The 13,672-nt window shown below is 66.5% G+C and overlaps 4 protein-coding genes across 4 annotated transcripts in view; 1 reads left to right on the top strand and 3 right to left on the bottom strand.

The window, feature by feature from the left end:
* CHLNCDRAFT_135599 (hypothetical protein) overlaps positions 1–2,590 on the bottom strand; it is a gene marked incomplete at both ends in the record, with an annotated part of 6,079 nt that extends 3,489 nt beyond the window's left edge. The window contains 8 exons of the mRNA XM_005846211.1: positions 182–482; positions 640–692; positions 837–923; positions 1,107–1,203; positions 1,348–1,493; positions 1,621–1,779; positions 1,930–2,242; positions 2,399–2,590. Coding sequence (XP_005846273.1) covers positions 182–482; positions 640–692; positions 837–923; positions 1,107–1,203; positions 1,348–1,493; positions 1,621–1,779; positions 1,930–2,242; positions 2,399–2,590 — 1,348 coding nt within the window. The remainder of the gene's footprint in view (positions 1–181; positions 483–639; positions 693–836; positions 924–1,106; positions 1,204–1,347; positions 1,494–1,620; positions 1,780–1,929; positions 2,243–2,398) is intronic.
* A 457-nt stretch (positions 2,591–3,047) lies between these two features.
* On the bottom strand, positions 3,048–7,952 carry CHLNCDRAFT_58253 (hypothetical protein). The gene is made up of 12 exons (XM_005846210.1): positions 7,387–7,952; positions 7,102–7,214; positions 6,405–6,962; positions 6,167–6,258; positions 5,834–6,055; positions 5,472–5,635; positions 5,005–5,308; positions 4,557–4,828; positions 4,260–4,387; positions 3,762–4,064; positions 3,446–3,593; positions 3,048–3,292 (listed from the first exon to the last, which is right to left on the bottom strand). Exons 1-12 carry the CDS (start codon positions 7,834–7,836, stop codon positions 3,176–3,178), a joined length of 2,871 nt encoding a protein of 956 aa, XP_005846272.1. The 5' UTR covers positions 7,837–7,952; the 3' UTR covers positions 3,048–3,175.
* A 443-nt stretch (positions 7,953–8,395) lies between these two features.
* On the top strand, positions 8,396–10,030 carry CHLNCDRAFT_24715 (hypothetical protein; the record flags this gene model as incomplete). Its single annotated transcript, XM_005846386.1, has 5 exons — positions 8,396–8,813; positions 8,948–9,369; positions 9,467–9,626; positions 9,714–9,832; positions 9,968–10,030. 5 exons carry the CDS (start codon positions 8,396–8,398, stop codon positions 10,028–10,030), a joined length of 1,182 nt encoding a protein of 393 aa, XP_005846448.1.
* Positions 10,031–10,230: 200 nt separating this feature from the next.
* Positions 10,231–11,368, bottom strand: CHLNCDRAFT_24938 (hypothetical protein; the record flags this gene model as incomplete). The annotated part of the gene is made up of 4 exons (XM_005846209.1): positions 10,231–10,517; positions 10,607–10,727; positions 10,850–10,916; positions 11,151–11,368. 4 exons carry the CDS (start codon positions 11,366–11,368, stop codon positions 10,231–10,233), a joined length of 693 nt encoding a protein of 230 aa, XP_005846271.1.
* Positions 11,369–13,672: the final 2,304 nt, after the last annotated feature.

Genomic DNA, 13,672 nt, shown 5'->3' with positions numbered 1-13,672 from the left:
CCCCAGCTGGCCAGGCTTCCCCAGCCGCCACCAACACCACCACCACCACCACACACCCCAGCCGCCACCACCATTACCACCACACACCAGCCCGCTCACCACACACACACACACGAACACAAACACACACACATACACACCACACACACCACACACCAGCCACACATGCCACCCCCCCGACTCACCGCCGACTCCAGGTACTTGCCCATCAGCACCAGCGTGACCAGCATGGCGGCCGTCTCGAAGAAGTCGGTGGGCTTGTAGGCGCCGCTGGTGTGGTGGGAGGCGATGTGGTGGTGCAGCATGGAGATGAGGGAGTAGAGGAAGGAGGCGTTGGTGCCCATGGACACCAGCACATCCATGTTGGCGCGGCCGCGGCGCAGCGCCGCGTACGCGCCGCGGTGGAAGCGCCAGCCGATCCAGAACTGCACCGGGGCGGTCAGCAGGCACTTGGCCACCTGGTCCAGAGGGAAGCCCAGTACCTGCGAGCGGGCAGCGGGGTGGGGGTGGGGTGGTGGGATGGCGTGGCGGCGCAGGGCCGCAGGTACGTTGCTGAGCGCTGGGAATGTCGGGCCGGCTGCCGGAGGGGCCGTCCTGTCCTGCTCTGCAAGCAGGCGCCAGCCAGCGGCCGCGACGCACCATGGTGCAGTAGAGCCAGCGCATGCTGTGCATGTGGGGGGTGACCATCGCAACTGCAAAGGCAGAGGGGCAACGGCAGCTCGTTAACATGGCGATGCTTCGACCAACGATGGCAGGGGGCGTGCTGATTGCACTCGCAGGTAGTAAGGGAAGCAAGGGAGGTGTGCAGCATGCTGCCACCCCGGCCAGCCGCTCACTGATGAACACAGGCAGGGTGAGCAGCCCGGCGGTGCGGAACTGGCGCCACCACTGCGCCGTCTCTCGCCGGTTGTTGTCGACAAAGGCTGCGGCAAGGTGAGGCAAGGCAAGGCGGGCGAGCGGCAAGGTGAGCGGCAAGGCGGCGGCAGCCCATCAGCATGGACCAGAGCACACAGCGGCCTTCGCAGCACAGTAGTAGAATATGAGTCCCAGCAACAGTTGCAATCATGCAATCAGCGCAACCGGCAGGCAGCTGGGCAGGCAAGCACCTAGCCGCTGGCCGGACAGAGGAGTGGCCACAAAGCCGGCGCCCTCCACCGCCTCCACCAGGTGGCGTGGCCCCGCCACCTCGGGATCGTATTGCACCTGCAAGACAGGAATTGCACAGGTCATTATGCAGGACCCAGCCAGCAGGCGGATGCACCCCACAGCACTCCACAAAGCCGCGCTCCGCGGCAACGGGCAAGGCCACGGCTGGCGGCACAGCAGGCTAGGCAGGGCAGGCCCCACCTCTGCCACCCCCGAAATCAGGTTGACCGCGGCAGACTGCACGCCCGGCACCGCCTGCAGTGCCGCCTCCACGCTGCCGCTGCAGCTGCTGCACGTCATCCCCTCCACTTGCAGCAGCTGCTGGCGGCACTCCACGGGGCCGATGACTGCGCCAGGCATGGGGGGGGAGGAGCAGCTAGCAGCAGCATGAGGCCAACCCTGCTGAAGAAATGCGCTGCTGTGGTGGCGGGGAGGCAGCGCTGCATGCGGCAGCGCTAGCGACCGCCCACCCACCTGATGCCTCAAAGCCACAGGCCTCCACCGCCGCCACCAGCCGCTCCTCCATGTCTGCCGCGCCGCCACTGCTGCGGTACCTCACTTCCGCCTGGTGAATGGTCAAGCTCACCGCTGCCGCCTCCACGCCCGGGACGCCCTTCAGCGCCGTCTCCACAGCTGCACGACCCAGCACGATCAGCGTTGGCAGCAGCGATGGTACGTGCGCGTGACACCCAGCTGTTTGCTCCCGAACACAGAGGACAGAGCCCCAGCGACCACCAGCGTATGCACACCCGTGAAGGAGCAAACGGCCGACCGGGCGCCCACCTGAGGAGCAGGCGCCGCAATGCATGCCCTCCACTCTGAGCTTCACGGCCGCCGCGCCGCCGCCTCCGCCGCCACCTGCTGCTGCTGCCCCGGCGCCGCCGTCCTCCGCGCTGCTGCTGACCACGCGGGCGGTGAAGCCGCAGCCCTCGACGGCAGCCAGCACCTCGCCCTCTGATGTGGTGGCTGCGCTGTAGCGCACGGTAGCCGTCTCGCTCAGCAGCGCCACGTCAGCAGCCAGAACTCCCGGCAGCTCCCGCAGCGCCGACTCCACCGCTCCAGAGCACGCGGAGCAGTGCATGCCTTGCACCGACAGCTGCGGCAGGGCACAGCGGCACGGCAGCGGCTGCTGAGTGGGCGAGCCCACTAGCAGGCCACCTGTGGAGGACCCCTTTACGGAAAGATAGGCACAGGCAGCAGGTACCACCACCAGATCCCAGGCAACAGCACCAGTACCAGCATCGCAGCTCACCGTTAGCTGCACGATGCCGCCAGAAGCGGCGTGTTGGCCGGCGGCAGGGACTGCCTCCACCTTGGGCACCAGCTTGGACAGCTCATTTGCAAACTCCTCCGCATCCAGAGTGTGCTTCTTGTACAGGGGCGACTGCGCAGCGCTCCCGCCTGCGCCGCCGCTGGCTCCCAAGAGCCGTCGCAGGCGGTCCATGCTGAGCGGCGTCCCGCCTGGCGGCGATCACCCACCAATGGCGGCGCCCCCTGGTGCCCGGTTGGCTTAAGGGCGCACGGCCCCCTCCAGAGCGCAGCCACCCGTGTGTTCGAGCACCGGTGCTGTGCGGGGTGCAGCTGCCCCGGCGGAGAGCGCCGGGATGTAGTGTGCCGGGCGTGTGTCGGCAGGGCTGGGGCCGTGCCTTGCCACTTTACAGGAAAGCGCACAAGGCAAACTGAACTCGCATCTGGGGCAACAGAGAGCTCCAGGGAGCGGCATCCATTTTCATTTTCTCCCTTTCCTCAGCAAAAAATGCTGGAGTTGCAGCGGTTTGGGTGTGATATCTGGCGTGTTCAGTCCCGACACACACTGATCACGATATAATCTACTTCACACCTCCTTGTGGGCGACATGCCGGGGTGCCAGACTCGCATCCACGTGCGTCCTGCTCTGAACTGGAATTGGGAGCATTACACGGAGCAGAAGAAGAAGTATGAATTGTTAGAATCGAACCATCTACCGGCACTTGAAATCAGAGGGCACCACCAGCGCCGCGTGGCCGCTGCCGCCCTCGATGACACCGGCTCACTGCCACTTTGCCTTCATCGTGCCCTTGCTCTGCAGGAAGCTGAGCACCACGGTGGCGGTGGTGAGGGAGACCACGATGAGCACCAGCAGGGCATAGGGGAAGTCGTCAGGCACCTGCAGGCAGGGGAAGCGGCGAGGGGATGGGGTGGGAATCCACGTGGCCAGGGATCCTAGTCCATCCCTGGCACAATGTTCGTTTGATGCGCAGGCTGGCTCGGGCGGCCCCCCAGTTGCCACCACCCAGCATTCTTTCCTCCCGCGCCCCACCATGTCGAAGCTCTTGGAGGGTGTGAGGCGGGTGTAGAACAGGTCCAGGCCGTGGCCCAGCATCAGCATCGTCGACTCCAGCTCAGCAGCCTCCACCGCCACGCCCCGCAGCCGCTTCACCTCGTGGTTGAGGGTGGCAAACATGGGCCTGGTGGTGGTGGGGGGGGGGGGCAGGCGTGGAGGGCGGTGGCAGGTGAGGCGGTGGAGGGCGTGGATGGCGCCAGCGACCAGGTGTTGAAGCTTATGCCAATGCCTGTCCATAAGGATGGAGGACCGCCAGGGCAGGCAGGGCAGGCAGCAGGGGGCCGACGCTCACCCAGACAAGGGCAGCTCGGCTTGGTAGGCGGGCAGCTGCTCCGCCGCCTGCTCCGGCGTGGGCTTCTGGCCCGGCGGGACGATGGGGCGGCGCGGGTCCAGGAAGCGTCGGTCCAGCAGGTACACCTGTCCCGCCTGTGTCAGCAGCATGACCTGCTTGGCGGTGTTGCCCCGCAGGCTGCGTGTCACAGACAGGCCCACCACCGGCAGGCGGCACAGGAAGGTCTGGCTGCCCGCCTCCAGCGGCGGCACGTCCCAGGAGCTGCTGGTCAGGTTGGTCTCGCCAAAGGCCAGGTCAGACACCCTGCGGCGGCAGCAGGGGGCGGCACACGCACAGCCGTAAAAAACGGCTGCCTGGCCCTGGCAGGTGTTCCCTTGGCTGGCGAGCGCCGCCGCGGGATAACTCGTGAGCAGCGCGCCTGGGCAGGGAGGCCTGGCGGGCGGGAGCGGCGAGCGGCGCGGCAGCCCGGCCAGGCCCCGCAGCCAGCCGGCAGCTCACTTGAGGGTGGGGGGCGAGGCGTCGTACAGCTCCACGGTGGCCATCTGCCAGCGGTGCGCCTCACTGCTCCAAAAGTGATAGGCTGCCATGTTCTCGGTCAGCACCGCATGCACGGGGCCGCTGGCGCCCTGCAGCCCAGGCACGTAGCAAGCAAGCAGAGGACCAAACGTGAGATGGCAGGGCGGGAGGCAGCACCTACCGCTCCTGCCGGGTGCGGGCCTGCCAGGGCAACGCCAAACTGTGCAGCACCCTGGCCACCCTGCACCTCCCTCCACACCCCGTCCCATCGCCCCGCACCTCGTGCGCCTGGCTGAACAGCGTGCGCCCCGTCACCGCATCCAGCAGCGCCACCGTCAGCGTCTGCTCGCCGCGCCCGCCGGCGGGCGGCCCCACAGCCACCAGCAGGGTGTTGGGGTTCAGGTACTTGAACTTGAGCTCCCCGTTGCCCAGCACCCGGGCAGGGCTGTACACGGTTTCGCCGGGGAGGTGCGCGGCCACGGCGAGGATGCGGCGGCCGCTGCCAGCTGGCGCCAGCACCGCGGACCAGCGCTCCTCCACAGCGCCCGACTCTGCGATGGCAGGCAGGCAGGCGGGAGGTGTGCAGCATCGGTCAGTGTCCGTGACCGACCAGTCCAGCAGGTCAGCCTGGCATCGGGGCGCTCCAGACCCAGCATGCTGTCCACCCAGCGTGACGCCCAGCTACGCCCAGCTACGCCCAGCTGCCCAAGGCCAGGCACCCACCCACCCGTGAAGCCCAGCCCGCGGATGGTCCCCGCCTGCTCGTCGGCGCGCCAGAAGCTGAGGGTGGGGCGCGCGGCCGCAAAGGCGGCCCGCCCCAGCGCCGTGTCTGGCAGCAGCTGCGGCTCCCCGCCCTCGCCAGCCGGCACCAGCGCATACACGTGCTGGTCAGCGGTGCCGTCGTGCGCCGCCTGCGGCAGGTGCAGCAGGTCAGCCGCCGCCACGGGGGCCGCCAGGGTGTCCAGAATGGCACCGGTATGGGCGTTGATGATTGCGGCCGTGGCAGCCACGCCCACGTCAAACGCCACCACCTGCACGCGGCGCACGAGGCGGCGGCCCGGTGTCAGTCGGCGACAGGGCCAGCAGCAGGCCACGCACCGCGGCCCCATGTCCCATCCCCTGCGCCAGCCATCCTGCTCTGCGCAGGCTGCTTTACAACTTGCCCAAGCAGGCCGCCTCCCATGCCCCACCCACCTCCACGTCATGCTGCACCTCGTGCGGCACACGCCACAGGCCCAGCTTGCTCATCGCGGCGCCGCGGCCAAAGTCCAGGGACCAGAGCAGGCGGCCGTCGCCGGTGTGCAGAGCCATTACCTTGCCGCTCGCTGTCAGCACCACCAGCTGCTTGCGGAAGCCGTCTGCGGGCGGCAGGCAGGGCGGGCGGACGCGTCGCCGCCGATGAACACACGCACCGTCCCTGCCTTACTGCTGCAAATACACCCTTCCCATAATCTCACCAACTGCACGCTTGTGGCTGGCCCCAGTGTCGGGCCCCTTTGGACACACACGCACCCACCCACACACACACACCCACACAAACGCATACACCCGCGCACCTGGGTCGCGCGTGGGGCGCAGCTTGTCGTTGGTGACCGCCTTGTAGCGCTCCACCTCGCGCCGCTCCTCGGGGCTGGCCAGCGCCAGGTTGGCCAGCTGGCCCGCCTGCACCTTGAGCGTCAGCGCCTGCGCCCGCAGCGTCTCGGCCAGCCCCGGCTGAGAGGCCAGCCACTGGGCCTCGTTTTCAGGGGTGGGGGCGGGCAGGTCGGTGAACAGCACGTCTGCAGGCAGGTGGTGGTGAGCGGCAGCAGATCAGGGACCTGGTGCGCGATAGGGGCGGTGCGAGCGGGACGCCATGCGGCCCCAAACAAGCCAGCCAGGCCCCGCCGCACCCGTGACAGAGGCTAGCTCCTCGTGCCGCAGCCAGGCCAGCGCCCCGCCCTCCACCAGCGCCAGGCTGTCGTCGTCAAACACAACCAGCTGCCTGCAGCACAGGGCAGATGGTAGGTGGCAGTCAGGTGGTGAGGCGTGCCGCAGGCGCATGCCAGCCACAGCATGTGCTTTGCCTGCTGCGTGCCAGGCTGTTCCCGGCGTGCATGTATCCACTCCGCTGTGATGGCTTGCCTGAACGTGCCCGAGGAAGGGGCCGCAAACAGGGCGGCCACGCCCACGGCGTGGCTGGTCACCAGCTGCGGCGCCAGGCTGGGTAGCGCTGCCTCCTGCACGCTGCTGCCGTCTGCTGCCGACACAACCTGCACCCGCAGGCCTGCTGTGCTGGGTGTGGCCAGGGCTACCAGAGGCGTTGCATCAGCGCCCTGGCCCAGGAAGCACCCAGAGGCGGTGGCGTCGGGCACAAACTTGACCATGGAAGCGCCGCTGCTGCCGCCCAGCGCCAGCACTGCCGCCCCGCCCGCCACCTGCAGCACGGCGTGCGCGCTGCAGCTGCCAGGCACCAGCCGAGCGCCCGCCACGCTGACGCCAGCCGGCACCAGCGCGGCCAGGCCCTGGCAGGCAAGAGCAGACTGCGCAGCGGCGCACAGGCTGCTCCCATCTGCCGACAGGGCCGCCACTCCCGCCTCGCCAACCGCCAGCTGAGCGCCGGTCAGCTGGCCGCCATCTGCCGCCAGGCTGGGCTGCTGGGAGACCTGGCCATCGGCGCTGAGGGAGGCCAGGGCCAGCTGGGAGCCCCTGCAGCAGACATGCCACCCAAAGCAGGGGTTGGTGGAGGGGATGCCGTACACTCGCACAAAGCAGCTTCCACGGGCGCACAGCAACAGACGCGCAGGTCGTGGCTGCCAGCAGTGTAGGCAGGCAGCGGGGCACGCACCCCGAGGGCAGCGATGCAGCCCACACCCCGCCGTCGGCTGCCGCAAACAGCTGGGCGCTGCCGCCGTCGAGGCTGGCAGTCCACAGCTCGCGGCCGTCCGTCACGGCAAAGGCCTGCAGGAAGTGCACGATTTCTGGAGTGTTGGCTGCTGATGCGACAAGCATGGCCAGCCCCTGCATGCTCTGTAGCTGCCACCCGGGAGTGATGGCAAGCCAACACACTGCATCCACTTTTGTCAGGCAGGCAGGTTCACAGGCACATGTGCTGCCGACATGCCACCCTCACCTTGACTGTGCCCCCCACCGCCACGGCCACCGCCTTGCTGCCAACAGCAGCCAGGTCCACGCCGCCCGCCAGCTCCGCGCCGGTCGCGACCGTGGCTGCCCACACCGCGCCGCCGGTGGCGGCGTCCCAAGCCAGCAGCTGCCTGCCGCCGTCTGAGAGCGTGACCACGCGGGTGCCCAGCACCAACAGGTGGGTGAACGTGTCGCCCTCAGCCAGCACCTTGCGCCACAGCAGGCTGCCATCGGTCGGCGACAGCGCGGCCAGGGCACCCGCCTCGGACGCCACGTACAGGCGGGGGCGGGGCGTGGTGGCGAGCTGCGCCAGCTTCACCCGCCCAACATACTGCTGCAGCCAGTCATACTGGCCCGCCTGGTCCTCGAGAATGGCCAGCACAGCCCCAGGACAGGCGCAGAGCAGCACAAGGGCGGCCAAAACCACGGTAGCCTTCATGGCCAGGGCAGCTGCAACCCTCAGGAGAATGAAGCTGCTGGTAATTTATTGCGCGTGAGCCAGGAGTAAAGTTCAGGCCTGCATGATGGCGAGGTGATCGCGGCCCAGCACAGCCCTACGGATCCTGAGGCGATGTAAACTTCCAGATCGATTGACAGCGCTACGGCTGGCTGGCCCGCGCGCCCTGCATTGCCGTCGCCAGGAAACCGTACCGCATCTGTACCTGCAGGGGGGGCCTTCTCGTCATATCATCACTCTTGCAACAGTGATTCACTAAAATGCAGCTAGCAAATGGTTCTTGACGTTTGGCAGCGCCAAATCGCTGGTTCCCCTCGGGTCGGCACCCTTGACCACAACTCCAGCCTGGGAACACACACGGCTACAGGTATTTGATCAGGGTGTCGAATGCTTGAAAACCGCCAGCCGCCCTGTGCAAAATCTGCGCTGAGTGTTGGCAGCACTTGGAGCGGGACGTCACCGCCGCCGCTCCTTGCCTGCAGCATTTGATCCTTTTTTTAAACATTCATTCATTTCACGTTGATGCATGCAGACACTGAGAATGCGGAGGGTGCTGGCGACCTTTGGCAACGGGGATTGCGGCCGCCTGGGGCACTCGCTGGAGTATGCGTCAGAGGAGCTGCCGCGGGTGGTGCGAGCGCTTCTGGGAGTGCCGCTCAAGGCGGTGGCATGCGGCGGGGCGCACACCGCAGCGGTGGACGACTCGGGGACGGTCTACACGTGGGGACTGAACGACAAGGGGCAGCTGGGGCACGACAGCGAGGACAGCGAGGTCGGCCTGCCAGGGGAGGTGGCCATGCCGGAGCGGGTGGTGGCGCTGTCGGCGGGCTATTACCACACGCTCTGCGTGGGCGAGAGCGGCAGCGTCTGGAGCTTTGGCTGCAACGGCAAGGGCCAGCTGGGGCTGGGGAAGGACGTTGTGCTGGTGCGGGAGCCGCGCCTGGTCAAGTCGCTGCAGGGTGAGCCTTTGTGGTTGCTTTTCGACGGCACTTGTTGACTGCAGTTCCCAGCGCACGGTTCTGCGCCAGTTACGTAACCTGTTTCATCCTTAGCATGCATTGTTGACCAGCTCTCCCTGCCCTCCTGCCCGCAGACAATAAGGTGGTTGCGGTCGCTGCAGGCATGGAGCACTCGTTAGCGCTGACGGCAGGCGGCGAGGTGTACAGCTGGGGGAATGCGGCCAACGGGCGGCTCGGGCACGGCAGCGCCACCCCGCGCCGCCTGTTTGGAAGCAGCATCGAGTTCTTGCCGCGGCTGGTGCGGGCCTTTGAGGCGCTGCGGGTGGAGCAGGTGTCTGCGGGGCAAATGCACTCGGCAGCCGTCAGCACTGCGGGCGACGCCTTTTTGTGGGGCTACGGCAAGTTCCACCAGCTGGGCTTTGGCAGCGATGAGGACCTGGCCGGCCCCACCGTGCTGCCGCCGCTCAAGGGCAGCACAGCGGCGGTGGCATGCGGCTCGCTGCACTCGCTGGCGCTGCAGTATGGCGGCCACGTGCTGGCATGGGGCACCAACCAGGTGGGTATTGCGGTGGCCTGCTTGACGCCTGCACAGCAGGAGCCTGCTGGCTAATCTGCTGCTCTGTGCTTCTTGGTTGTGCCTGGGCGGGGTGCAGAATGGCGTTCTGGGGCAGGGACATGAGAAGCAGCAGCAGCCGAAACGGCCATCCAAGGTGCCGGGCGTGTCAGCGGAGCAGATAGCGGCGGGCTGGAAGCACTCTGCGGCAGTGACGGGCAGCGGCAAGCTGTACACCTGGGGCTGGGGCGGCAGCCAGGGTGGGTTGGATCCATGCTCTGCTTGACTTAAGTAATTGGACTGGGTGTTCTTCCCTGTTCACACTCCCCATGATGGCGTGTATGCAGGGACAGCCCTATCGTTTGAGGGGCGTACCGGCACCGGCGGGCAACTCGGGCACGGCAACGATTTTGACTACTGGAGCCCGCACCATGTCGATTGGCTGTCGCTCACAGAAACAGACTTGGTCAAGCAGCAGCGTGATGATGGCAGCCTGGCGTGGAAGGTGCAGCAGGTAACGCAGCAGCGCAGCAGACAGTCAGCAGCAGCAATCCACTTCGGAGTGAGTTGAGACTCACCCCTCGTGTTTGGCGATCTGCAGGTGGCGTGCGGCATGAACCATACTGCAGCAATCGTCGAGCTTGATTCTGGGGTATCACTCTGAAGCGGCTCAAGGCATCGCAGTGCTTTGAGCCAACCCTCCATCGCTCCTGTACACAGTCTTGTGCCATGAATTGCTTTACATATGCTTGTATCACTGCAGAACTTTGTTCAATAGCAGCTTGCACACACGTCAGCATACACTCAGTTCAAAAGATGGCCCTCCGGAAACACGGGCCTCAAGAAGAAAGGGCACCTCTGCCGTCACCCCCCCATGCTGAGGAACCGCTGCATCGCGCTCTCCAGCTTTGGCGGCCAGCGGGTGTTCTCCAGGATCCACCCCATGTTGTTCCACCGCTCATCCTGTGCCACTGCCCGGTAAAACTGCTGCTCGGCCCGCTCCGCATCACCCCGCGACCACTCCACTGCGGCCAGAGCAGCGTGCGCTTCTGCATAGTTGGAGTACTTGCGAGTCACGCCCTGCATGGTGCGCCGCGCACCGTCCACATCCCCCTGCTGGAACATGAGCGTTGCCTGCCGCAGCCGGTACCCTGCATGTGTGCAACGGAGAAGGCGAGGGGTTAAATGCTGAAGCTTGTACTTCTTCATCCCACACGACAAGAGTATGGTGCCCACCCACCTCCCAGCCCGGGTGCCAAGTCTGCTGCTGTGCCGAAGTCGGTGAGAGCCGCAGCATAATCCTGGAGGCGCAAATCGATGTTGCCACGGTCAAACCAGGCCGCATACTCCTTGGGGTCCAGCTGGAAAGGCAGAGGGGGGGGGGGGGGGGGGTGCGTCAGCAGCAGGAGGACGTCCATCAGCCAACTGGAAGCTGAGCAAGGCCGTGCAGGCACGTCAGCCAACCGCCTCTGCGACTCCCCACCTCTATCGCCCTGTCACAGTCTGCTGCCGCCGACTGCCACAGATCCAGCGCACGGCTGCTGTCGCCGCTAGCAGCTGCCTGAACGCCCAGAGCCTCCTTGGAGATGGCGCGGTTGAGGTAGGGCACAGGCGCCTGCTGGCTCCAAAAAGAACAAAACATGTTCTTCATTGCTATACTTTCTTCATTTTTTCATTTTTTCTCATGCATTTCCAAAAACTGCATTTCCAATTCCAATTCCAAACATGCAGAATCACAGCAGTTTAAACCTGCCCAATGTTCAGACCCAGCGGTAAGCCACAACAGGGCAAGCACACAGTCGCTCACCTCTGGGGCAAGCGCCACTGCTTTGCTGTAGTCTTCCACCGCCTGCTGCGCCTGCCCCTGCTGCTGGTGCACGTTGCCCAGGTTGCTCCAGCCACTGGCGCTGTCTGGCTCATCCAGCAGGTAGATTTTGAAGAAGCGCTCTGCATCATTCAATCGCCCCTCGGTTGCAGCCCGCAGGCCTGCAGCATGCGCCATGTGCTCAGTTCTATGTTTGGAGTGGAATTTTCAGGCATAGATCGGCATCAGATCCGCTTCCCTGCCTGTGGTCACCGTGTTGCTGCCAGGAAGTGTTCCCACCTGCTTGCAACGTGGGCGACTCGACGTCTTGCAGTCGGACGTTGTAGGCGGCAGCATGGTGAGGTGCCCCCAGCAGCACCGCGGCCGCTGCTGCCAAGCCCAGGGGCACAAGCCGCAGCTGTGCTGGCAGGCATGAGCACTGTCGATGGATTGAGGATGGTTGGTGCATGGCTGCGTTTGCCGGAACCCGAGCCTGTCGATCCGCCGCCGCCACTAACGGGAGCCGGCGGCGCGGCCTCTCAGCCTGCAAGCTGCGATGCCAGCTGGATCGAGGCGTCCTGCTCATGCTGCAATCTGAGTGTTCTGCTCCGCAGGGAGTCTGTGCCTGTTTGACAAAAGCCCTTTGCGACTGCCACATTATGGTGCAACTCAGCTGGGAGCAGGTGTTCAGAGCATTGCTGGGAGGCTTTCCTGTCAAGAATGTGGTGAATGAATCGAAACAGACCAAGTTTTGGAAGCCACTTTGTCCTGCGCTGCCGAGGTACTGTCTGACGAATATCTACCCAGCCCGCTGGACGCTCCTCGCTCTAAAGGTGCAATCCCAGGTGTCGAGTTGGATCGCGGTGCACTGCGGAGGCTTCTACTGCCCACTGATCGCCATCAGCGGACTTCCTGGGCCCTGTTGAGCTTGTTAGGAGCCCAGGACCGACCCCTGCCGATCAAGGTTGATCACAGTGCAAAGCGCCACCCCAGAGCGCGGTGAGCACCGGGCAGCGCCCCCGAGTGTACTTAACCCCTGGCGGCAGTGGGAAGCACACCACATGATGGGGCGCGCGAAGGGCCGCAAGCGCTGTGTCGTGCAGGTGCCGCCGGGAGGCGGGCGGCGCCTCGGCGGTTGCGGGCACCCGACCAAACTCTCGCCTGCCCTTTCAACATCCCTCCAGCCTGCAGCCATGGACGAGAAGGTGGCCCAGTTCATGTCCATCACCGCCGCCAGCGAGAGCACCGCCGCTTTCTACCTGGACAGCTGCGGCGGGTCGGTGGAGCAGGCGGTGCAGGGCTTCTTTGACAGCGGCGGCGCCAAGGCGCCCGCTGCGCCCGCTGCTGCAGCCGCAGCCCCACCCCCGGGTGGCTCCTCGCTGCTGGCCGAGGCTGCTGCGGCGCGCGCAGCCCGCGCGGCCTCTGGTGGCGGCACCGGCGGTGCGGGCCCCAGCAGCAGCAGGCCTGCGCGTGGCGGCGGCGGGGGTGGTCGCGCCGCCGCCGGCAATGTGAGGAGCCTGGGCGACATTGGCGGGGAGGAGGAGGAGGATGACGATGACTTCAACGACTACTATGTGGGGGGAGACAAGAGGTGAGGGGGGGAGGGGACGCGGCGAGGCTGGCGCAGCTCGCAGCACATGGCATTGCCTTTGTTTCGAGCTTTTTGCCCCGCCTGCTCCGCTTCTGGTTCCAGTCCCCGGCCCTTTGCTTTGCCCAAACCCGTTGTATGAACTTATCCCCTTTCATGCCCTGCAGCGGCCAGGTTGTGCGGGGCGCACCCAAGGACAAAGACAGGGAGCGGCGGCGCGGGGGCGACCAGGTGGGGGACATCTTTAAGGGGGCGCGGGCGGCGGGCGCGGAGCAGGGCACTGACGAGGACATGCTGGGTGATGACGATGATGATGAGGAGGGAGGCAGGTTCAGGGCCTTCAGCGGCTCGGCCAGGACGCTGGCAGGTAGGCGGGGTGCTGGGCAGCGTGGGGCAGCGGCGGGTGCTGCCCTGCAGCTGCTGTGGGGGTGCGTGCCTGCTGCCCAGGAGTGGTGGGCTGCAGGCGGACTGGCCAGCTCCCAAGCAGGCGGCAGGGTTGCGGCGGCTGAAAGCACGCGCGGTTCCCACCCCGCGCCCGCAGGCGGCGATGCGGTGCCCCCGCAGCAGCAGGCGCGCCAGCGCGGCCCCGAGCGGCGCGTGGTGAAGGTCACTTTCTACGCCAACGGCATCTTCACAGGTGCGCGGGCAGGAGAGGGGCGTGTGCCTGGTGTGCATGTGGCGTGGCGGCGGCTGCGGCAGCGGTATGTGTGTACGCCGGCAGAGGAGCGGCACCGTCACCCCTGGGCAGGCTTGGCACTCGCCTCACGCTTGCTGGCCAACGCCCTGGCGGCACAACCTCCCCTGGACCTTCTGCCCCGCCGCTCCCCCTCCTCCGGCCCACCCCGACTCCCTGCCCTGCCCGGCCCGGCCCGGCCGGCCTCCCCCCCCTCCCCCCTCCCCCGCCCCGGCGGCGC

This window comes from Chlorella variabilis (genome assembly GCF_000147415.1).
Source record: "Chlorella variabilis unplaced genomic scaffold CHLNCscaffold_14, whole genome shotgun sequence".
Classification (NCBI taxonomy): Eukaryota; Viridiplantae; Chlorophyta; class Trebouxiophyceae; order Chlorellales; family Chlorellaceae; genus Chlorella; species Chlorella variabilis.
Note: the sequence above shows the minus strand (reverse complement) of the source record. Positions and strands in the feature narration are given on the sequence as shown.

Bases quoted from the DNA above. Each gene is read 5' to 3' on its own strand.
- CHLNCDRAFT_58253 (XM_005846210.1), bottom strand. From the start codon at position 7,836: ATGAAGGCTACCGTGGTTTTGGCCGCCCTTGTGCTGCTCTGCGCCTGT. The intron at 6,963-7,101 runs GTGCGTGCCCCG...TGTCTGCTGCAG, and splicing joins GCTGCATCGCTGCCCTCGGG to GGGCTCCCAGCTGGCCCTGG. The intron at 5,309-5,471 runs GTGGGTGGGGCA...CGCCGCGTGCAG, and splicing joins AGGTGCAGCATGACGTGGAG to GTGGTGGCGTTTGACGTGGG.